At 60.3% G+C, this 22272-nt stretch overlaps 2 protein-coding genes and 1 pseudogene across 7 annotated transcripts; 1 reads left to right on the forward strand and 2 right to left on the reverse strand.

The window, feature by feature from the left end:
- The first annotated feature begins 286 nt into the window (after positions 1-286).
- On the forward strand, positions 287-11808 carry FSD1 (fibronectin type III and SPRY domain containing 1). Of its 4 annotated transcripts, none has more exons than XM_042977257.1 (13): positions 287-349; positions 1290-1385; positions 1607-1738; positions 2513-2614; positions 3409-3431; positions 3609-3730; positions 4870-5079; positions 8226-8324; positions 9110-9269; positions 9801-9880; positions 11090-11341; positions 11443-11531; positions 11640-11808. In XM_042977257.1, the coding sequence occupies exons 1-13, from the start codon at positions 335-337 to the stop codon at positions 11748-11750; spliced, it is 1491 nt and encodes a 496-aa protein (XP_042833191.1). In that variant the 5' UTR covers positions 287-334; the 3' UTR covers positions 11751-11808. The 4 variants fall into 4 exon arrangements, with proteins under 4 accessions (XP_042833191.1, XP_042833192.1, XP_042833195.1 ...); XM_042977258.1 differs by having other exon boundaries at positions 9110-9245; positions 9780-9880; XM_042977261.1 differs by having other exon boundaries at positions 9110-9245.
- On the reverse strand, positions 6734-6832 carry LOC122236804 (annotated as a pseudogene).
- Positions 11809-12150: 342 nt separating the features above from the next.
- STAP2 (signal transducing adaptor family member 2) lies at positions 12151-20117 on the reverse strand. 3 transcript variants are annotated; one of them, XM_042977262.1, is made up of 13 exons: positions 20013-20117; positions 17664-17735; positions 17390-17512; positions 16397-16453; positions 15813-15913; positions 15481-15615; positions 14571-14640; positions 14141-14243; positions 13943-14017; positions 12860-13015; positions 12665-12766; positions 12513-12587; positions 12151-12284 (listed from the first exon to the last, which is right to left on the reverse strand). In XM_042977262.1, the coding sequence occupies exons 1-13, from the start codon at positions 20112-20114 to the stop codon at positions 12196-12198; spliced, it is 1260 nt and encodes a 419-aa protein (XP_042833196.1). In that variant the 5' UTR covers positions 20115-20117; the 3' UTR covers positions 12151-12195. The 3 variants fall into 3 exon arrangements, with proteins under 3 accessions (XP_042833196.1, XP_042833197.1, XP_042833198.1); XM_042977263.1 differs by lacking the exon at positions 20013-20117 and adding an exon at positions 17884-17958; XM_042977264.1 differs by lacking the exon at positions 13943-14017.
- Positions 20118-22272: the final 2155 nt, after the last annotated feature.

Here is a 22272-nt window from a genome sequence, read left to right on the forward strand (position 1 = left end):
CCGGGTGGTCGAACCCAGGCAAGCTCCTTCCCAGTCCCGGGCTCTCGCCAGCTCCGTCATCGCTACCGGCGTCGGCCCCCGGCTCTGGGGGGGGGGGGGGGGGGGTCCCGGCTCTCAGCGACCCCAGCGCAGGACTACGTTTCCCAGGCTGCCGCGGGGGGCGCGCCTGCGCGCTGCGGCCAGTGATGGAGCGCTGACGGGGGGCGCGGCGGCGGCGGCGGCGGCGGGGAGGGCTCGGCGGGCCATTGGCTCGTGGTCGCGGCAAAGGCGGCTTGAGGACCAGAAGAGCGAGCGGGGCCCGCGGGCCGGGCCGGGGACGACCTGGGCCGCGGCCATGGAGGACCAGAGGGTAGGAGCGGGGCGGGGCGGGGCGGGGCGGGGCGGGGCGGGGGTGGACCAGGGGAGGGGACCAGGTGCTGCCGCAGCGCCCCCCACCCCCACCCCCGCAGCTGCTCTGCGGCCGAGGCCCCACCCCCGCCGCCACCCCGCCGGGATCCAGCCCCCCAGTGCGGGACCCAGCACCCCAACCCCCCCCCCCGCCGTCGCCCCGACCTCTCATCATCTTGGCCCGGGTCCAGGCGCATCCCCTCCAAGCCCCCCACCGGCGCCCAGCATCCCAGCCCCAGCCTGGCCCATCCCCCACGCCTTCCATGCGGACTGCGGACCAGGTGTCCGGTCTCTGCCCCGCCCCGCCCCTGAGGACGCCGCTCCGGCTCCGCACAGGTGATCCCACCGATCCCGCACCCCCAGAAGAGGGGCCAGGAGGGGGTCCCTCCCGTGGGAGGCCCGGGTCAGGGCTCCAGGCCCCAGCGGGATCCTCCCACGCGGCTTCTCTTCTCTCCGTCCCCTCCCCCAGACCTCCCTGCCCCGCTCCCCAGTGGCCTGGGCCCTCTGGCCCCGCGTTCCCAGGTTCCTCCTTTCTTCTTCCCGATCCCTGTTCCCAAGGTGGCCCCTCACCCCAGATCATGCCCCGCCCTCAGGTTGAAGGCTTTGTGCCGAGGCCGACCTGGCTCCGGCCCAGGGTCGGCGCCTTCCCCAGAGGCTCTTTTTGAGCCTCAGTTTCCTCCCCTGTCAAATGGGCACGTGCCAGGCGAGGGGAGGTAGGGCCAGAGCTTCGCCCAGGGCCTGCCTCACGGCGGTGCCCAAGCTCACTGGCACGGTGGCTCCCACATCTCCTGGATCCCAGGAAGGCGGAGTGGGGAGCCCCAAGTTTGGGGGGGGTGTGTGTGTGCCGGGCCTGGCCGAGGGGCTTACCGGCTTTGGCGTGTGCCTGCTTCGGGCGGGGGCAGGAGGCTCTGCGGAAGATCATCACCACGCTGGCTGTGAAGAATGAAGAGATTCAAAGCTTCATCTACTCCCTCAAGCAAATGCTGCTGAACGTGGAGGTGAGGAAGTCCCCTCTGCAGGAGGGACGGAAGGAGGTGGGGAGTTCGTGGGCCAGAAGGGCCGGGGCGGGGGGGGGGGGGCAGCCACGGGAGTTAGCCAGCCTGTTGCCGCCGATGCCCGTCGGACTGTGCCCGGCTGCCGCGTCCGGGCCTCCGTGTCCCCGTCTGAGCCTGGGCTTTGGCCGATCCTGGCCGTCCTGACCCCACAACGTCTCCCCAAGGCCAACTCCACCAAGGTGCAGGAAGACCTGGAGGCAGAGTTCCAGTCCCTCTTCTCCCTCCTGGAGGAGCTGAAGGAGGGCATGTTGATGAAGATCAAGCAGGACCGTGCCAGCCGCACCTACGAGCTGCAGGTGGGGCGGCGTGGGGGGGGGGGCGCGCTCCGGACCGTCACCCAGACCCTACCCCCCCCCCCCACTGCACCCCTCAGACTCAGCAGAGCCCAGCTGGCCTCAGGGTCTCCCTCCACACCTGCTCCTCCTCCCACACCGCCTCTTGGAGGTGCCCCCGAGTGTCTCCCGGATCCAGAACAGACACCCCAGTGGCCTTGGCCTCACCTCCTCTGCTTCCTGGCCTCTGCTCTGCCCCTTCCCTGGCCGTGATCCGTGTACCCACCTGCTCTCCCTCTCGGTCCCTGCTCCCACCCCCACCCCCTTCTCCTTCACCACATCCACGTCTGGCTGCTCCTCCCCTCCTGTCCTCACCCAACGCGTCCGATTTCTCGGCCCTTCCCACGGGTCCCCAGATCCGACAGCATGGCCTCTTGCCAGCCCCCCCACCCCTGCCACGTACAGCCCCTAGGGGGTCTGGGACTCTAACTGAGGCACCGGGGCTGCATCAGAACCTCCCGGACAACTTCCTAACATCCCAGATTTCCCAGCGTGGGAGAAGTTGGGGCCCCAAGGCTCAGGTGGGGTCTGGGCGTGTGAGTTTTCAAGAAAGGGATTCCCCAGCCGATTCGGCTGTGCTGCCCGGAGTGAGCCCCGATTTCCCTGCAGCCTCCCCACCCCCACAACCTAGAGTTGGAGAAAGGCGTGGTGTCCCCGATCCCACAAAGCGGGGGAGACCGCGAGGGTTTGGCGCAGTGGGGTGAGGTGTCTCTTCCCTCAATGCCATGCTACTCCTAGAACCAGCTGGCTGCCTGCACGCGGGCCCTGGAGAGCTCAGAGGAGCTTCTGGAGACGGCCAACCAGACCCTGCAGGCCACGGACAGCGAGGACTTCCCTCAGGTGGGCGCCTCCGAAGCCATACTGGTAGGACTACAAGCTAAAATATAGACACGCGGTTACATTTGCATTTCAGATCAACCATGAGTGATTTTTTAGTGTAAGTGTGGCCCGGGCAGCATTCAGAAGTATGTCCCAAAGAGCACATGGGATATACTTATACTAAAAAATTCTTCGCGGTTGAAGGCGCCTGGGGGGCTCAGTCGGTTGAGCATCCAACTCTTAATTTCGGCTCAGGTCATGATCTCGCGGTTTGTGAGATCGAATGCCACCCACATCGGGCTCTGTGCTGAGAGGGCAGAGCCTACTTTGGATTCTCTCTCTCCCTTTCTCCCTGCCCCTCCCCTGCTTGTGCTCTGTCTCTCCCTCCTCTCTCAAAATAAATAAACTGAAAAAAAATTTTTTTAACTTATTTGTGGTTGATCTGAAATTTAAATTTAATAATGAATAATTTTTGAATATAATATATCCCATGAAATATTCAATATATGTCCCCAATATTGAATGGGGCCCATTTATAGTAAAAAATCATTTTGTTTATCTGAAACGCAGAGGTAACTGGGCACCCTGCATTTTTATCTGCCAAATTGGCCAGCTGTATATACTGGGCACTGCGGGTGGGGGTAGGAGCCTGTCTTTGCCCCCTATCCCTTTGGGGCACAGCCAAGTGTTTCTGCCCGAGTGGTGGGGACTTTTTGCCAAGTGGCCCACTCTGGGCCTCAGTCTTCCTGTCTGTGTAGTGGCTTTCTGATTCAATGAAGACAACACTTTGAATTTTATTCCGTCCCTTTTTCTAGGCTGCCAAGCAAATCAAAGATGGGTAAGATACTGGGATCTGGTTCCCACCCCAGTGCCTTGTCCCTGGTGTGAAGGTGGGGTCCCTTGGCCCAGCACACTGAACCAGAACAAAGGGGACTGGGTCTCCCGCGCCCGCTCCAGAGGCCTGGGCCCTTTTGAGATGCCTGCAGGCAGGCTGCCTCTATCTTCCTCCCTGCAGTGTGACGATGGCGCCTGCCTTCCGGCTGTCGTTGAAAGCCAAGGTCAGCGACAACATGAGTCACCTCATGGTGGACTTTGCACAGGAGCGCAGGATGCTGCAGGCACTCAAGTTCCTACCTGGTGAGAGGGGAACTTTCTCCCGGCCTGGCTTTCAGGGAAATGGCCCAGGAGTCTAGGGTAGCCTGAGAAAGGCTGGGGTAAACCTGGCGTTGAAATCCCGAAGGCACCGCTCCTGGAGGTAGAGCCCTGAGGATACCCTGCCTGTGTGGGTGGGGCCACGAGGAGGCCCGCCCCTGGGAGTGGGGCCTCGAGGATACCCTGCCTGTGTGGGTGGGGCCACAAGGAGGCCCGCCCCTGGGGGTGGGGCCTTGAGGATACCCTGCCTGTGTGGGTGGGGCCACGAGGAGGCCCGCCCCTGGGGGTGGGGCCTTGAGGATACCCTGCCTGTGTGGGTGGGGCCACGAGGAGGCCCGCCCCTGGGAGTGGGGCCACGAGGATACCCTGCCTGGGTGGGGCCACAAGGAGGCCCGTCCCTGGAGGTGGGGCCACGAGGATATCCTGCCTGTGTGGGTGGGGCCACGAGGAGGCCTGCCCCTGGGGGTGGGGCCTTGAGGATACCCTGCCTGTGTGGGTGGGGCCACGAGGAGGCCCGCCCCTGGAGGTGGGGCCACGAGGATATCCTGCCTGTGTGGGTGGGGCCACGAGGATACCCAGTCTGGGTGGGGCCACGAGGATACCCAGCCTGGGTGGGGCCACGAGGATACCCGGCCTGTGTGGGTGGGGCCACGAGGAGGCCCGCCCCGGGAGGTGGGGCCACGAGGATATCCTGCCTGTGTGGGTGGGGCCACGAGGAGGCCCGCCCCTGGGAGTGGGGCCCTGATGATAACCCTGCCTGTGTGTGGGGGGGGCCATGAGGAAGCCCGCTCCTGGTGGCCCAGTTCTGAAAAGCCCTACCCACCTCCCATGAAGGCCATGCCCCTATGAGAGAATTCTAGAAATTATCCTGAAATGGTGGTATTCTGAGAAGGCCCAGGCCTTTGTTGGTTGAACCCTGAGGAAGCTCTTCCCCACCACCCCACTCTGGTGAAACCCTGTGGAAGCTCCACCCCCAGGCCCCAGTGCCCGGAGGGGCCCCGCTCCCAAGGTTGGGCTCCAGAGGAGGCCCCCAAGAAGGCCTAAATGGCGGGTGAGGTTTCTGTAAGATCGCCCTTGCAGGCAAAGGACCTGACCCCCCCTCCCCCCCCTCCCGTCCTGGACAGTGCCCAGCGCCCCTGTGATTGACCTGGCCGAGTCCCTGGTGGCAGACAACTGCGTGACCTTGGTGTGGCGCATGCCGGACGAGGACAGCAAGATCGACCACTACGTGCTGGAGTACAGGCGGACCAACTTCGAGGGCCCGCCCCGCCTCAAGGAGGAGCAGCCGTGGATGGTCATCGAGGGCATCCGGCAGACGGAGTACACCCTGACCGGTAAGCAGCTCGGCCCTGCTGCTGACACCCACCCCGCCCCCTACCCCCAGCCCCGTTGGGCTCAGCCCCCTCCGGGCTCCTTTTCCCCATCAACTGGGGGCCCCGCTGGGCTGATCAGGAGTAACGAAGCGATAATAATAAAAACGATATTGATGACAGGCACCGCGCCGTTTCCGGAGGGCTTACTATGTGCTAAATGTTTGCCCCGCACGTAACGAACAACGGACACGCGTCTCACCGCCAGTTTACAGATGAGAGGACTGAGGCCCGGGGAGGCAAGGCGTTCCCCATCGGCGTCTCGCGTCTCCTATGCAGCGTTCATTCATTCATTTCCGGGCGTTGAGCGCCTGCCGGTGCTGCCCTTGCCCTAGTGAGCAAGACTGGCGACAGTCCCGCCCCGGAGCTGGCATCCTCCCAGCGTTGGGGGATTTCCTTGGCAGTCGTAAGAAAGCAGAAAGCGTGGGGATTCCCCCCAGCCGGAAGGGGAGTGTCTCCAGAAGGGTAAAATCGGGGGTCCCTGATGAGTTTCAGCAGCCGTCTGCGCCGGAGGAAATCCTCAGCGGCGGGGAGAGCCGTGCCCACAAGATAACTGTCGCTACAGCTCTTGGGCTGTAATCAGCCTGTTCTTTATCTGTAATTAGCATGCATGGTTACTAATGAGCATGCTAATTGCAGGAAAGAAAAGCCAGCAGCCAGCAAAAGGGCCTGAGAAGCTACTGGTTTATTATCCTTTGCATGGGAATCAAAACAAACATATCCCACTCCCCCCCCCCCCCACCCCCACCCCGGCTTTGTTTTTATTTTATTTATTTTAGTTTTTTAAACACTTATTCATTCTGGAGAGACACAGAGAGGCAGCGCGTAAGTGGGGGAGGGGCAGGAGACGCAGAATCCGCTTCCGTAACTGTAGCTCGATATCTAAACCAAGGAACAGACGGGAGCCTCGTGGGTCCGCGTTTCGCTGGCGCTACGTGCCCTCGTCCGTGCGCGCGCGCGCGTGTGTACGCCCGTATGCGGTTTCGTCCCGTGTGCAAGTTCAGGTACCGGCCACCACGGTCAGCGTGGAGGTCTGTCGCCTCCCAGGCTTCCCGATGCGTCACCCCCTCGTCACCCCCCTCTTGTTGCCTTTTGCAACATTCCTAGTGAGTGCGTTCCGCAGGGCAGGACGTTGAATCCACTGAAAGGCGTGTGATGTCCATAGGGACGAATGCTCTCATCTAGGCAACGAACCCGTGTCGTCATTTGTCGTCTCCGTTGCTTGGACAAGTCGGGAGGGGTTTGGTTTAGCGTTTGGTGTGTACATGCCTCGACTCATCGCGTCCTCACGTGACCCCTGCTTGGGATTGGGCATTGCGATTGCCAGTTTGCAGAATAGGAAACTGAGGCACACAGTGAGTCCAGACCGCCCATAGGCACATGGGTCCCAGGTTTCAGAAGCTGAGCCTTCTGGTTGGTAATTAATCTCTGCTCTGGGGCAGTAGGTGGTGTTGCTGAGTAATGTACTGGACTCTCAGGGAAGGGGATCTGGACAAGGGGGAGACAGTCTGGGTGGGCATCTGGAAGAGGTGGCAGCCAGGCTGAGGCCCGACAGAGGAGGGGAGGGTGGAGAAGAGTCTTCTAGGAAGAACAGCCTGATCTAGGGCTCAGAGGCCAGAGCGCTGAGCCTTTTATGTCCGAATTTGCATGCCGCCCTTCTGCAGGGGCCATGCTAACGTTCTCTATATCGTTCCAATTTTGTTTTATTTTTCTAAAGCTTATTTATTTTGAGACAGAGAGCTCAAGCAAGTGGGGGAGGGGCAGAGAGAGAGAGAGAGAGAGAGAGAGAGAGAGAGAGAGACAGAACCCCAAACAGGCTCCACGCTGCCGGTGCAGAGCCCGACGCGGGGCTCGATCTCACGCACGGTGAGATCATGACCTGAGCCGAGGTCAGGAGTCAGCTGTTGCACCAACTGAGCCACCCAGGCACCCCTGGGTGATTCCACTTTTAGTCTCCATGCTGCTAAAGTGAGCACTGCGAGCCTTTGTGTCCGGAATTAAGTTAGGTTTGCGGAGAGAACAACATCTGTGGGGACAAGTGAGAGGAAGAATGGGCCAAAGGGGAGCTATGGGAGGTTTTAGAGCAGGGGGCGCTGAGTACTGTTTTGGATGATCAGAGGACGGGCGTCCCAGGGGGAACACTCAGGAGGCAACTGGGCATGCGGTCTGAGCCAGGGGTTGGGCAGTGGGTGCTCTGGTGGACGGATGATGTCTGAGGTGCAAGAAGGGGACAGGGGCACGGTGACACGAATAAGAGCCCCAGACAGAGTCACCCTGACATTTAAGGGTGTTGAGGATGGAAGTGCCTGCAAAGAAGACCTAGGGAGAACAAACAGAGGGGGGAGCCAAGAGACGACAGTGCCGTGGCTGCCAAGGAGAGAATGTTCCAGGAGGGAAGGAGTGGTCAGCCAGGAGGTCCTGCGAGGTGGGGGACCGACAAAGGCCAGAGGAGGGAGAGTGAGCGAGGCAGCAGAGAAGGGGTGAGAGTGTAGACAGCTCTCCAAAGAGGTTTAGCTTGAGGGGAAGGACAACTGGGTAGCTGCTTTTTATTTTTGAAGACTGGAAGAAACGAGCCCAAAAAGAAAGAAAGAAAGCGGGGGACATATCCTAGAAGTAGGGAATATCTTTAAGTAACCAGGCACGGGGAGATCGAGGGGTTCCAGCAAATCAAATGGCTGGTTCGCCTTTGTTCCCTGCCTTTGTTGAGTGTGGATGCGACATTCCGAAGGAGGCTTGCCAAATGCACTGACAGATTTTCCCTAGAGGAGCTTCCTCCCGGCTGGCCAGCCTCAGACAGTAACTCTCTTCCCTATAATACCAGCCCAAAGTCCCAGGGAAGTTTCTGATTGGCCAGTTTGGGTCACGTGCCCATTCCTGAACCAATCGCTGTTACTGTGTCCCTAAGCATCCTGATTGGCCAGTCTGGATTGGAGGCGGAGCCAAGTACCCATAGTACCACAGGTAAATGAGGGCAAGGATGGTGTCTCAGGGATAAGATGTCGTTTGCAAAGTGCTCCTTAGAATGAGTACTGGGACCACCGTGGGACACAGGGACCTGTAGTCTTTTGCTCAAAGTGCATGCCACGTTGAGATCCCTCTGTTGCTCCTAGGTCTCAAGTTTGACATGAAATACATGAATTTCCGTGTGAAGGCCTGTAATAAGGCAGTTGCAGGCGAGTTCTCCGAGTCGGTGACCCTGGAGACACCAGGTGACTGGTTCCCACCCCTACCCTGGCTGTGACTCCATAACCCCTCGCCCTGGGGCCCCAGGTACTCGTGTGTAATAAGCATCTTCTAATCGAGGCTCTGTGACTCTTTTTGCTCTGGCTGCCAGGAAGCTCGGAGCTTAGTCCCCAGTAGCTTCCTTAACCTGAGTGTCTAATATACACCTGCCATGGTGTTTTGCTTTTGCAGTTGAGCCCATTATACCTGGATGGGTTTTATACTCTCTCTCTCTTTCACACACACACACACACACACACACACACACACCCTCCCTCTCTCTTTCTCTCTCCTAAAAAGTAGATAAGCGCTCTTAGAATTGGGGATGGGATATCAGTAGTGAAGCCCGAGCTTACTCTCCTGCAGCAACACCTTTGTGTGCTCTGTGAGGAGGACTTTCTAGAGTCTAGCCTAACTGTCGTGCTATAGCCCGGGCCCCTTCCTGTGATTACCCTCCAGCAGAAACACCACCAGTGCTTTGAAAATGGCTCCAGACCTAGGGGACCCTCAGGCAACAAGCCCTCAGCCTTCCCTCCCTTGGCCCTCGGCTCTGCCCCGTCTGTCTTTCTTGGTGTCCTGCTGCCTGTCGCTCTGTATCCGTCTGTCTCTGAGCCCGGCAACCTCTCTCGTTTTCTCTTAGTCCCTGCTGTCGCTCTCTGTTCTCCGTCCCTGTCACATGGTTTGTCTTGGTCACTGTCTGTCTCTCTGTCTCTCTCTCTGTGTCTCTCCGGGTTTCCCCATCTCTGTGACTCCCACGTCTGCCCGGCCCCAGCGTTCATGTTCCGCCTGGACGCGTCCACATCTCACCAGAACCTGCGGGTGGATGATCTCTCCGTGGAGTGGGACGCCATGGGCGGGAAGGTGCAGGACATCAAGGCTCGCGAGAAGGACGGCAAGGGGCGCACGGCGTCTCCCGTCAACTCCCCCGCCAGGTAGCCTGCCCCCTGGCCTCCCTGAGTTTCTGGTGGAGGAGGTCAAACGGGGCAGGGACACCCAGAGCCCAGCGTGGTCAAGGCTGGGGTGGAAGGAGGGAGCCCGAGAAGGGAGAGGAGATTTGTTTTTATAATGTGTATTCATTTTCGGGGCGGGGGGGGGGTGGAGGGGAGTGCGTGCAAGTAGGGGAGGGGCAGAGAGAGAGGGAGACAAAGGGTCTGAAGCGGGCTCTGCGCTGACGCGCAGACGCGGGGCTGGATCTCATGAACCGTGAGATCACGACCTGAACCGAAGTCAGATGCGTAACCGACTAGCCCAGGCGCCCCAAGAAGAGAGTTTTAACTGGGTTTTGACAGTTGAGTAGTTTTCCAGACGAGGAAGTGTGTTCTGGAAGGAGGGGCCCAGTGCGTGAAAAGAGCCAAGTCCTGGGAAGGACTGACAGAAAGACCGCGGCCGGCGGCGGGGGGCCAGGGAAACCCTCCTGTGGGGACAGTAAGGGCTGCTCTGAGCCTTGTCCCTGTCACTCACAGAGGCGTGCCGTCTCCCAAGAGGATGCCCTCCGGTCGTGGGGGCCGGGATCGCTTCACGGCCGAGTCCTACACGGTGCTGGGTAAGGAGGGGCAAAGACAGGAGGGCAGAGGGGACACTCTGGGCAGGGCCCTGATGGTGGGGGGTGGAGAGAACTCCTTTGGTTGGGGAAACTGAGGCAGCCACCAACAAAGCTTTCTGGGAATGGTTCCAATAATGTGGTGCTGGAGGAATTGAGGACTGGCCGGGGGGAGGGGGGAGGGGGTGGGCTTCCTGGGGGTGGGGGGGGGGCAGAACTTGTGGAGGCTGTGGCCTGGAGGTCGGCCAGGGGGCGTCCTGGGGTCTGTGGAGTAGCTGGAAAGAATGGTCACCTACGGGGCAGCCGGGTTTGTGGGGGAGCCAGAGAGAGTCGCTGGTGTGGGAGACAGCTAGCGATGGGGTGAATGGGGCCCACGGAGGAACCAGGGTTCAGGGGGATCGTCGCTGTCCAGAAGGGGGCTCCCAGAAGAGGCTGGGGGGGGGCGGTGCAGGAGTCAGTGCGGTCAGTAGTACCCGGGCAGGGGCGGGGTTAGAGAGTAGCCGCGTCCTGGGGATAAGCCAAGACCTGAGGAGAAGCTGGGGTTCTGTGGAGGAGCTGGGTTTTCCCGAAAGCATCTGAGATTGGCGAGAGGTGGGGTCCGGGGAGGAAGCAGGGGGAGGGGTGGGGGTTCTGCAGAGTGGCTGACACCTGAGAGGGGGCTACGGGGCCTCTGGGAAGACGGAGCCCGGTTGTGGTTGGGAAAGTAGCTGAGGTCGCGGAGGAGCTGAGACGGGAGAGGGAGGCGGGGGCAGGAGAGGATGTGCAGTCGGGCCTGGAGGAAGTTGGCCTCCACCAGGGGCTGGGGGTCCGGGGAGACCCTAGATTCACAGGGCAGTAGGAGAGGGGCCCGGCGCGCCGGCGAGACTCTGCGCTCCGGTGGGAACACTTGGGAGTCCGCCAGGCGCAAGGGTTTGGGGGTGATCTGGCGTCGGAGAGAACTGAGGACCCAGGGGTGTCTGAACACGGGGAGGAATTGTCTGCTCTGGAGGAAGCTTCCAAGGCCTGGAAGTATCTGGAACGAGTAGCCTGCACCGGCAGAGAACCCGAAAGGATGAGCTGAGGCTTGGCGAGTATCCGGGCCCTCGGAGCATCTAGAGGAGGCGGCTGAGGCCCGGGGACGGCCCGGAAGCCGCGGCCGAGGACTGAGGGGTACCCAGGTGGCCGCCCCCTGGCGCAAGGCCCCCCGGGACCCGACTGCACCCCGCCCCACAGGGGACACGCTGATCGACGGCGGGGAGCATTACTGGGAGGTGCGCTTCGAGCCGGACAGCAAGGCGTTCGGCGTGGGGGTGGCCTACCGCAGCCTGGGCCGCTTCGAGCAGCTGGGCAAGACGGCCGCGTCCTGGTGCCTGCACGTCAACAACTGGTTGCAGGCCAGCTTCACCGCCAAGCACGCCAACAAGGCCAAGGTGCTGGACGCGCCCGTGCCCGACTGCCTGGGCGTGCACTGTGACTTCCACCAAGGTGACCCCCGCGCCCCGGGCCGCGTCCCCAGCCGCCTCTCCCCGTCCCGCCTCCGCCACGATCCCCTGATCGGTCCCCCTGTCGCTCTGCCTCCGTCCCAGGCCTCCTGTCCTTCTACAACGCCCGGACCAAACAGCTGCTGCACACTTTCAAGGCCAAGTTCACACAGCCACTGCTGCCCGCTTTCACGGTGAGAACCCTTCCGTGGCGGGGATCGGGGTGGGTGGGGGGGGGGGGGGCGGCGCCGGGTGCCGGCTTTGCTCCTGAGCCCGCCTGCCCCCCTCCCCCTGTGCCCCAGGTGTGGTGCGGTAGTTTCCAGGTGACGACGGGCCTGCAGGTCCCCAGCTCCGTGCGCTGCCTGCAGAAGCGGGGGAGTGCCACCAGCAGCTCCAACACCAGCCTCACCTAGGCGCCTGGACCGCCCGCCCCGCCCGGCTGATCCAGAGGGGGGCCCTCCCAGGCCTCGGGTGTTTCAGCCAGCACCCTTTCCTCTCTTGCTGCTTGGAGCCTTAACTCCTGCGGGGGTCACCACTGGGGAGCGGCGGGCCCCGGGGCGGGCCCTCCTCCCCACCTCGCGTCCTAATAAAGGTCAATCACTGGCCAGGCCGTGCTGATGGTCCTTTGGGGCTGGGTGGCACTGAGTGTGCCCCAAACCTTTCTGGACCTCGGCTTTCCTGGCTGTAAAATGGGCTTTTCTTGTAGGGCCGGGTGGCAGGTTTTGCTAAGAGGGGCCAGCTGTGGGCAGACGTCTACCAGACCCTCACTGCCTCCCGCCCCGCCCCCCCCAGGCCAGACGCAGAGGCCCCGGGGTCACTTGAGCTTTTATTCTGGGAGGAGGGGTCCGCCTCTCTGGCTCACAGGTCCCCAGGGTGGCCGGCCGAGTGCTCCAGCGCCCGTCTCCTCCTCAGTTTCTCTTCCAGCTCGGCGGTCAAATCCGCCAGGCCTGGTTGGGGGGGCGGGGGGACTTCAGCCGCATCAGGGGTCCCCAGCCCACGCTGTCCCCCCCACCCCACCCGCAGAATCTGCGGGCCCCGTGAAAAATGAAAATCTACTCAAAAGCCTTGAGGGGTTTCAAGACCGCACAGCGTTAAGCCAAGCGTGGGGCCCTTCGGAGTGTGGGTCCCGCGTGACAGCACGGGTCACCGGCCACACGGACCCCCAAACGCCTCACCTGTCGTGGGGAAGAAAGCCTGCGCTGAGTTGACCGCCGGTTTCTTGGCCAGGCCGCCGTGGAGGCCTTGGGGCTCTGGAGGAGGGGGCAGAGGAGGGACTGAGGCCGGCTCTCCACCGGACAAGGGAAGGGCTCGGGGGCGGGACCCCTACCTGGCTTGGGCACAACGGGTGGCTTTGGTAGCTTTGGAGGCTTTGCCTGAACCTTTGCCACATTCTTGGGCTTCCGGATGACTGGCCGACTAGGGGAAGGCACTGTGTGGACAAAGGTGTGGCACGTCACGTCACGTCACGTCCACCTTTCAGCCTCCTCCCCTGTCCCCGTCTCCCCCCCCCGCGCCCGCCTACCGTCCCCGTTCACGTAGGTGGCGGCTGGGGTGTGTGCGATGGGGATCACGTAGTTCTCGTCCTCGTTCGGGAGTGGGGTCAGCTTGTTCTGGCTCGACACAGGTGTGACGGGCACGGGAGGCAGCTGCCTGGGGCCACCCGAGGGGGGCGCGGGACCTGGTGAGAAACGCAATTGCTAGATTCACGCGTGTGACCCTGCGCGTGCTTGGTTCTTACACACGCTCACCCAGGAGTCGGTGTCTGCGTCCCTGTGTCGCATAATCTGGCACACCGAGTGAATTTGCATAGTCGAATACAGGCAGAGGGTTTGTACACGCACCCGAATGCGTGGATACGGGCCTGACACCCGCGAGGGTGCTAGTATTTGTCTACGTTAGCGTGTGCACCCACATGCCTGTACGTGTCCACATTTGTGCTCGCCAGTGAGCCTTCGTGTCCACACACGTGACTGTGGCTTAAGGTATGTGTATGTGCGCCACGCGGGACGGGAATCGTGTGACACGAGTGTTCGTGCATGTGCGGAGCCCTTGTCCGTGCACGTGTCTGCACGTGAGCTGCTTGTGCAGGTGGACGCAATTCGTGTTTGTGAGTGTTCACGTGTGTATGTGTGCACATTCGTGCCCACTGTGCACAAGGGGCCCCCAGCGTCTGCTCAGCCCAGAGGCCTTCCTAGCATCTTCTTCCCGCCTTGTAAACGGGATCCGCCCCCCACCCCTTTCTCAATAGCCACCCCGGTTCCCATCTCTGGGTAGATGTCGGTCCAGGTGAGCCCTCCGTCCCCTCCATTGCCCATCTCAACCTACTGAAATCCTTTGAGGCCTTAAGCAAACACCGCCTCCTCCAGGAAGCCTCCCCCCTTTCTCTCCCCAACTCTAGGCACTGCTGTCTTCAGCCCCAGGTTCAGCCCCACAGGGCTGGAAGTGTGTCCAGCTCTGTCCCCCCCTCCACAACCCGGAGGGCAGGGTCTGGGTAATTTCTGGGTCCTTGTAACTCTGGGTCCAAGACTGGACACGGGCGGCACCATGTGGATCCCAGGTCTCCCTGCACTATGGCCCAGCGGTGGCTGCAGGGCGGGGGCATCACCTGGGGCTCGGGGCGCGGGGGCCTCGCGTGCCACCCACACACTCTCGCCGTTCTCGTTATCCGCCTCCACGTAGCCTGGAACAGAGAGTGGTCCTAGAGGAGGCGCGGCGGCTGGGGGTTGACCCAGGGGTGCCCCGTGGGGGCAGGGGAGGGAGAGGCACGTACTGGGTTCCCGGAGTTCCCTGAGGCCGCACTCACCTAGCACCTTCTCATAGTCCTCGTCTGGCAGGAAGGGCACCAGCGATTTCTTGGTGCGCGTCACGAAATAGTTGACCACTGCGTCGAGTGAGTCGCAGGAGAACTGGAGGCGGGTAGAGGTCGCAGTTGGGGCTGCTGGGGAAGGGGCGCAGACCCCCACCCTGCGTTTTTTTTTTTATTTTTTTTCCAATGTTTTTTATTTATTTTTGGGACAGAGAGAGACAGAGCATGAACGGGGGAGGGGCAGAGAGAGAGGGAGACACAGAATCGGAAACAGGCTCCAGGCTCTGAGCCGTCAGCCCAGAGCCTGACGCGGGGCTCGAACTCACGGACCGCGAGATCGTGACCTGGTTGAAGTCGGACGCTTAACCGACTGCGCCACCCAGGCGCCCCCACCCTGCGTTTTCCCGTACCCCAGCCCAACGCTCACCGGCTCCTCCACGTCGATCACATACTTGGAGCCCTCGTGCTTCACCTTGTAGTGCCGGACCACCGACGACCTGCCCAGGAAGTGGTGAGTGAGGGGGCGGGCGCAGGCCCAGGAGGAACCCGCCCCTCGTCCTGGCTCCGCCCCCACGGAGGGGCTAACCTGGTCCTCCGCACACTGACCGTGCCCCGACCTGGCGTGACTCTCCCGGGAGAATCAGGCCCTCTACTGACTGCATACCCCCGCCCCCCAGGAAGACCCCGCCGCTGTCTTGGCACTGCACCTAAGGAGGGCTACGCCCTGATGGCTCCACCCCCGGGAGGCCCCGCCCCTCCTCTGGCCCCGCCCCGTGGATTCTAACTCCGCCTTCGATGTGGAGGGCCACGCCCTGATGGCTCCACCCCCGGGAGGCCCCGCCCGTGGGTTCTAACTCCGCCTTCGATGTGGCCCTACCCTTCACCTGGCTATCCCAAAGAAGGATTTAGGGCCAGGCTCTGATCCGTCCCCAAAGTGGACCTCCAAAGCCTGATTCAACCACCCTGGTTCAAGGGGAAGACCGGCCTATGACTCCACCCACAAGTCCTGACTCCGCCCAAAGGGCTGGTTACCACCCCTGGATTTGATTTCTTCCTTGCTCCGGAGGTCCAGACCCGGCCCCGATTCCGCCCCGAAGAGCCCATCCTCACCCAAGGGTCTGACCTCACCTATAGAGTCCCGCCCCCGCCTCAGGATCTAACCACTCCCCCAAAGGGGTCCTCCGTCCGGCCCTTGGCTCCGCCCCCAGGCGTGGACCCCACCCCCATTCCGGGGAGGGGCCGGCCTCGGGATCCCACGCCCGCCCCCCCCCCCGAACTCTGGCTCCGCCCCCCGGAGACCGCGTCCCTCCGCCCATCCCTGCGCCGCGCATGCGCACCCATTGAGCGTCTGGCGGGTGGTGACCGACACGCCGCCCGTTCCGTCCCCGCTGGGCCGCAGCAGCAGGTTCCCGCACTCGGGGTAGCGCTCCAGGAGCAGCTGCGCCTCCAGCCGGCTCACCTTCAGGAAGCAGCTGGGGGGGACGCGTCCCTCACTCCGCGCAGGCCCCGCCCCTGGGGCGCGGCCACACCCTCCCGCGGAGCCCCGCCCCCGGCACGTGGACCTAGTCCCGGAAGACGGGATTCCCCGCAGACCCCGCCGGCCGCCCCTTGGGCCCCGCGCCTCCGCCCGCCGCCGTCCCGGGGCTGCGCGGCCCGGCCGGGCACTCACGAGGGCACCTCGAGCGCGCGGCGCGCCTCCTCTTTGGCCAGGGCCTCGGCCATCATGTACAGGTGTCCGGGCAGCAGGGTCAGGTTGGACGGGATGCGGAGCTGAGGGCAGATGAGGCACCCGAGGGCGCCTGGACGTCAGGGCACGGGCGGCTGGTGCCCCCGTCACCGAGGGGCACCCTGAGGTCGGGGTGCGGGCCCAGGCAGCCAGGATGGGAACCCGGGCCCGGGGGCTCCAGAGCGACCCTGCGCCTCCTCAGGGCAGGGGTGAAGAGACTTCAGGGAGGGGAAGGACAGATCAGATGCTCGAATGTAGGGTCTCAAAACTTTACAGGCTGCGGGGCCAGACAGGGGACAAAGGACTAAAGCAGACATCAGGAATGTTGACAAAAACTCCTGGCTCTTAAATAATGGCAGATCACTTTCACAGTTTTAACACTGTTGGCGAAAACAGAAGACGTCTGCGGGCTGCGTTGGGCTCAGAGGCCACCAGCGTGAGACCCGTGTAGGAGACTCTGGGGGCCTGGTTGAGGACTGTGGCGTGGGAGGAGAAAAGAGGGTCTCCGAGGAGGCACCCAGTCTTACCTCCACCACCGTCAGGATGAAGCCTTTCCACATCTCCCGAGACTCCAGGCTCTCTACCTGCGGAGGGACAGAAAAAGAGCCCGTGGCGATGAGCCTCGGTCAGTTCATCTGTGAAATGGGAGCGAGCAATAATAGTCACTGTTTTCCAAGGGTTCTTTTGAAGATTAAACGAGTTGGGACCCGGGTTACTTTAGGATGTCTGGACATCATAAGTCCTCAGGAAAGTGGGATAGAATTCTTTAATGTTACTGCGTCAAGTTTGAAAACAATACAAATCAGATCCTGTATCGCCAATGCTCTAAACCCTCCCCGGGCTCCCGTCTGCTTTGGGGTAAAAGCCCAAGTCCTCCCTAGGGCCCACAAAGCCCTGCACCGCACGCCCTGTCCCCTCCCTGCCCTCCTCCCTCCCTCTGCCCAGCAGCCTCCTGCTCCTCCCCCCTCCCCCCTCCTCTTCTTCCTCTTCTTCCTCCAGGCTCTTCAGACACACACGAGCCTTTGCGCAGGTATCTACGTGCTGGTTCCCTCACCGGCGGGTCTCAGTGAGGCTTTCCCCGGCCGCCCTGTTTAACATGGTAACCCTGAGCGTGCTCCGTCCTTTCCCTAGCACTTTTTCCAAGCGTCTCCTGCCATCTGCCCCTCCAGATATGTTTTACACACTTGTAGTGTGTACTGCGTGCCTCCCCCGCTCGACTGCAAACTCCACAACGGTGAGGAGTTTTAACTGTCCTGTTCCCTGCAACCAGGAGAATGTCCGGCACACGGGAGGCGCTCGACAACCTTAGCTGCAAGGTTGAGCGATGGCCGGGGGCCCATCCTTGTGGCTCGCGTGCTGTTCTGGCTCCTCTCTGTGTACTGTCCCATTTTGCAGGCGAAGAACCCAAGGCCTAGAGAAGTCAAGTGACTCGGCCAGTGTCACCAACCCAGTGGTAGCCTCCGTGCGACTACGTGCTAGTGTGTGTTAGTGGTAAGTGTGACAAGGAGGGAGGGGCCTACCTTGAACTTGATCTCCTGGTTCCGGAGGACCAGGCTGAAATGGGTGCCTGGGTCTCGGGAGCTTCCCCAGGGTGGGTCATCTGTGAGCTTCACAAGTGCCGTTAGGTCTAACTTCTCCACGTGCTGGGGATCCGGAAGCAGGGGTCTGAGCGCCAGGCTTGTGGCTCCCGAGGCCCTCTGGCTTGGCCGAAACACCCGCCCCCTATGCTTGGTCCCTGAGGTCAAAGGAGGGGGGCGGGGAGGGGGGGGGCGACCAGCTCATTCCCCTCCTTACCTGGGAGTCCCGATTGCTATTATAGAAATAGAGAGTGCAACCCTGGAGGCCTGCCCAGAATTTCTTGTAATCCTGGGGACCAAAGGTAGGGAAAGAGAAGGAGGTGAGAAGGGAAATCCGGGTACCTCCATGGCACCCACTCCTGCCTCAGGACCTTTGCGCTGGCCGTTTCCTCTGCCTGGAGACTCTTTCCCCAGATCATCACAGTTTCCTTCATCACCTGCTTTGGGTCTTTGAACGAACGTTGCCTTCTCTGGGAGGCCCTCCCCATCCATGGCCCAACTTCTGGGGATCTGTTGTTCTTTGAGAAAGGACCAAAGAATCCTCCTTGATGGAATGGGGAATGCAGAGCGGCGCCCCGCCCCGCCCCGCCCCTGGCCAGTGTACAGAGGTAGGAGATCCAGGAGTAAGTTGAACTAACCGTCCACCCACCCACCCGTCTATGTACCCATTTTCGCACACATACACCCCCTTCTCCTTGTCCACCCCATAAATAGTTATTGGGATCTCCTGTGGGCCTGAGTCTGCAGTCTCAGAATTTCACAAGGTTCTGGACTCTAGAAGTGTTGCCGATTCAGGATTTCCCCCCAGGATTCTGAATTATAAACGTCCTAACTCTCTGGTGGTCCAAGGGGGCTGATACAGCTCAGATGGTAAGAGAATGGGTTTGTTTGGGTTTTTTCCAGCAAATATTCCCCGAACATCTACTCTGCACCCAGTTCTGTTGCAGAGGCAAAATACTACATATGGGACATGGCTTCTGTTTCTAAATAGGTTGTCTTCCAGAAGAATATAGAAAGCATAGATACTCGGGCACCTGGGGGGCTCAGTCGGTTGAGCGTCCACCCTCAGCTCAGGTCACGATCTCACAGTTCGTGGGTTCGAGCCCCGTGTCGGGCTCTGCGCTGACAGCTCCTCGGAGCCTGGAGCCTGCTTCCGATTCTGTGCCTCCCTCCTCTCTCTCTCTGCCCCTCCCCCACTCACACACTGTCTCTCAAAAATAAATAAACGTTTAAAAACTAAAAAGAAAGCATAGATACTAAATCTTCCAGGGAAGAGTAATCAGTACCCCGAGAGGGACAAACCCTAGGCCTTGAGATCTGGAGAAAGGCCCTTCAACTGGGAAATCCGGGAAGACTGCCAGGAGGAGGAGGTACTTTCATTAGTCCGTAATGATAATGAGGATAGTTTTCATATTGATGCCCAGTAGCCATCATCCGTCCACCTGTCCATCTGTCCATCTGCCTGCCCATCCATCTGTTCATCCACTTATCTACCCACCCACCCATCCGTCTCTATGTCTGTCCAACCATCGACATACCCATCCATCCACCTACCCATCTGTCCGTAGATACATTTAACTGACATTTACTGAGGACTTACCATGTGCTCGGCCCTGGGAGCAGAGCAGTAAGTGATTAAACTCAGCAGGTCAGACCTGCTTTGTCCTGTACCCACTATACGCCATTGCACAAGGTATTTAAGCTCTCCGTGCCTCAGTTTCCCCACCCATGAAATGGCGATAAAGAGGAACCTACCGCAGAGGCCGCTGAAGGAATTGGGTGCGTTAATACCGGTGAACAGTGCTTGTGGAGTCAGGACCCCAGACCCCTGAAGGCTACCCCTTCTCCAGTAACCATGGTTACGGCCCTACTATACCCATTGTGTAATAGAGAAAACCGAGGCACAACGACGGAGAGTCCCTTGCACAAGGGCTGGGAGTCAAGAAGACGTGGGGACCCCTGTGGCCTAGATGGTGTGTAGGCCTGAGGGGGGCGGTGGGGGGTGGGCACTTGGAGGCACAAGGAAAGGAGGAGGGGACCGCAATCCGCAATCCGCAGTGGCGGTGGGGGTGGCCAGGGAACGCAGTGGGTGGGTGTTTGGGGTTGTAGCAGAAGATGAGACAAGTGTGGGGGGTGGGGCGCCTCAGGGAAGGAGGGACTGGGCTTGTATCCGTCTCTGGTCCTGCCAGATGCGGCCCCCTCAGCTACCTCTCCTGGCCTTGACCACCCTCCCACCCCCCCCCTGCAGCTGAGGCTCAAGTTTACTGTGGGGCTGGGACCTGGGAGCCAGAAGGTTTTCCACTTCCTGGGGGAAGTCCCTGATCTGTTTGTATCCAAGAGAAAGAGAAGAGAGACCAAGAGGGAGACAGAGGGAGGCAGACAGGGAGAGACACAGAGAAAGAGATAAACCAGAGTCAGAGACCGCCAGATGGTGGGCACAACCTTTTCCAGCACCCCCAGCAGGCGCCCGGCCCCAGCCTCTACCCACCCCGCCCCCTCGGCCCGGTGTGAAGATCCAGGCTCAGAGAGGTGAGTGCAGCCGCCTAGGAGCTCAGCAGTGCCTTACCCGGTCACAGGGTCCCTTCTTCTCCAGAAAGTTCTCGTAGTAGTGTGAAGGTAGAGCGCCTTTGGGTTTGGGGACCCGGGGTGGGCTTAGGGCTGAGGCCATGGTGGCCCGGGTCTTTGGCCTTGGCCTCTCCCCGGGGTGGGTGCCCCAGCTGGGCCAGGGAGCAGAGAAACCGGTTCCAGGGGAATTTTCTCTCCTGTCAGCTCCCCAGCTCCCTCCCCTGCCAGGTGCTGGGCGGGTGCTGGGCCCGGGCAGGTCCTAGGGAAATCCCAGCCTCTCTGGTCTCCCCAAGAAGTCTGGGAGGCCCGCTGGAGTGGGGGACGACGAGGGAGCCACTGGGAGGCTCTCGGTGCTGAGCGGGGACTGGGCAGAGGGCGCACCGGGAGGAGGGACCTGGCTAAGCAAAGGTCTGGATGTGAGAAAGGGAGGAGCCTGGTGCCCGAGTGGCAGTGCGTGTGTCCAGAGGGGACACAACAGGGACATCGCATGAAGGTCTGCGTGCCCCTTAAGCTGCCTGCCTGCTGTACCAATCTTCCCTAAATCTACAAAAAAAAAAATCTTGCTGGGATTTTGATAGGAATCGCACCTGTGTGTCAATGGGAGCAGACAGGAGATGTCAACTCTGACAAGAGTCAACTGAGCCACCAACTGCTGAGCCACCCAGGCGTCTCCATTTAAAAAAAAAAAAATTTATCTGGGGCGCCTGGGTGGCTCAGTCGGTTAAGTGGCCGACTTCGGCTCGGGTCATGATCTCGCGGTCCGTGAGTTCGACCCCCGCGTCGGGCTCTGTGCCGACAGCTCAGAGCCCGGAGCCTGTTTCAGATTCTGTGTCTTCCTCTCTCTGACCCTCCCCTGCTCATGCTCTGTCTCTCCCTGTCTCAAAAATAACTAAAACGTTAAAAAAAAATTAAAAAAAATTTATCTAAGGGGCGCCTTAATATCTATTAAGGGGTGCCTGGGTGGCTCAGTCTGTTAAGTGTCCGACTTCAGCTCAGGCATTGATCTCGCGGTCCGTGAGTTCGAGCCCCGCGTCGGGCTGTGTGCTGATGGTCAGAGCTGGAGCCTGCTTCCGATTCTGTCTCCCTCTCTCCTGCCCCTCCCCCCACATGCTCTGCCTCTGAAAAACGAATAAACCTTAAAGAAAAATTTAGAAGGTTTTATTTCAGGGGCTCTTGGCTGGTTCAGTGGGACGAGTACGAAGAGACTCTTGATCTTGGGGTCATGCGATTGAGCCCCACGTTGGGAGGTAGACTGTACTTAAAAATATGTATTTATGGGCGCCTGGGTGGCTCAGTCGGTTAACCTTTGGACTTAGGCTCAGGTCAGGATCTCACAGCTCCTGAGTTCCAGCCCTGCGTCTGGCTCTCTGCTCTCAGCACAGGGCTCGCTTAGGATCGCTTAGGATCCTCTGTCTCCCTCCCTCTTTGCTCCTGCCCCCCTCCCCCAAATAAACATTTTAAAAAATCTTTGAAGCTTTTATTTAAATTTGAGTAATGTTAGTTTCAGGCGTACAACATAGTTATTCAGCACTGCCTTCCATACAACACCCAGTGCTCATCAGGACAAGTGCACTCCTTCGTCCCCAGGTGCGCCTGGGTGACTCTGTTGGTTGAAGTGTCCGACCTTGGCTCAGGTCATGATCTCAAGGTTCATGAGTCTGAGCCCCACATCGGGCTCTCTGCTGTCAGTGCCGAGTCCGCCTCAGATCATCTGTCCCCCTCTCCGCCTCTCCCCCGCTCGCTCACTCTCTCAAAAATAAATAACATTAAAAAAAAATTTTTTTTAAGGCGTCCGTTTCTTGGTTTGCCTCTCTCTCTCTCTCAGCGTCATCCATGAGGGTTGGAAACAACTTCCAAATTCCTGGTACTGTTAATAGTTTGCCCTCTTCCCATGAGCCACCAGAAGTATACAATGATAATGGAAATGTTTGGAATAGTACGAGAATTACCAAAACGAGACACAAAGTCAGCAAATGCTGTTGGAAAAGCGGTGCCGTTTGATGTGGGGTTTTCACAAACCTTCGATTTATTTTTTTTATTTTTTATTAAAAAAAAATTTTTTTTAACGTTTATTTATTTTTGAGACAGAGAGAGACAGAGCGTGAACAGGGGAGGAGCAGAGAGAGAGGGAGACACAGAATCTGAAACAGGCTCCAGGCTCTGAGCTGTCAGCACAGAGCCCGACGCGGGGCTCGAACTCACGGACCGTGAGATCATGAGCTGAGCCGAAGTCGGACGCTTAACCGACCAAGCCACCCAGG

This window comes from Panthera tigris, chromosome A2 (genome assembly GCF_018350195.1).
Source record: "Panthera tigris isolate Pti1 chromosome A2, P.tigris_Pti1_mat1.1, whole genome shotgun sequence".
NCBI lineage: Eukaryota > Metazoa > Chordata > Mammalia > Carnivora > Felidae > Panthera > Panthera tigris.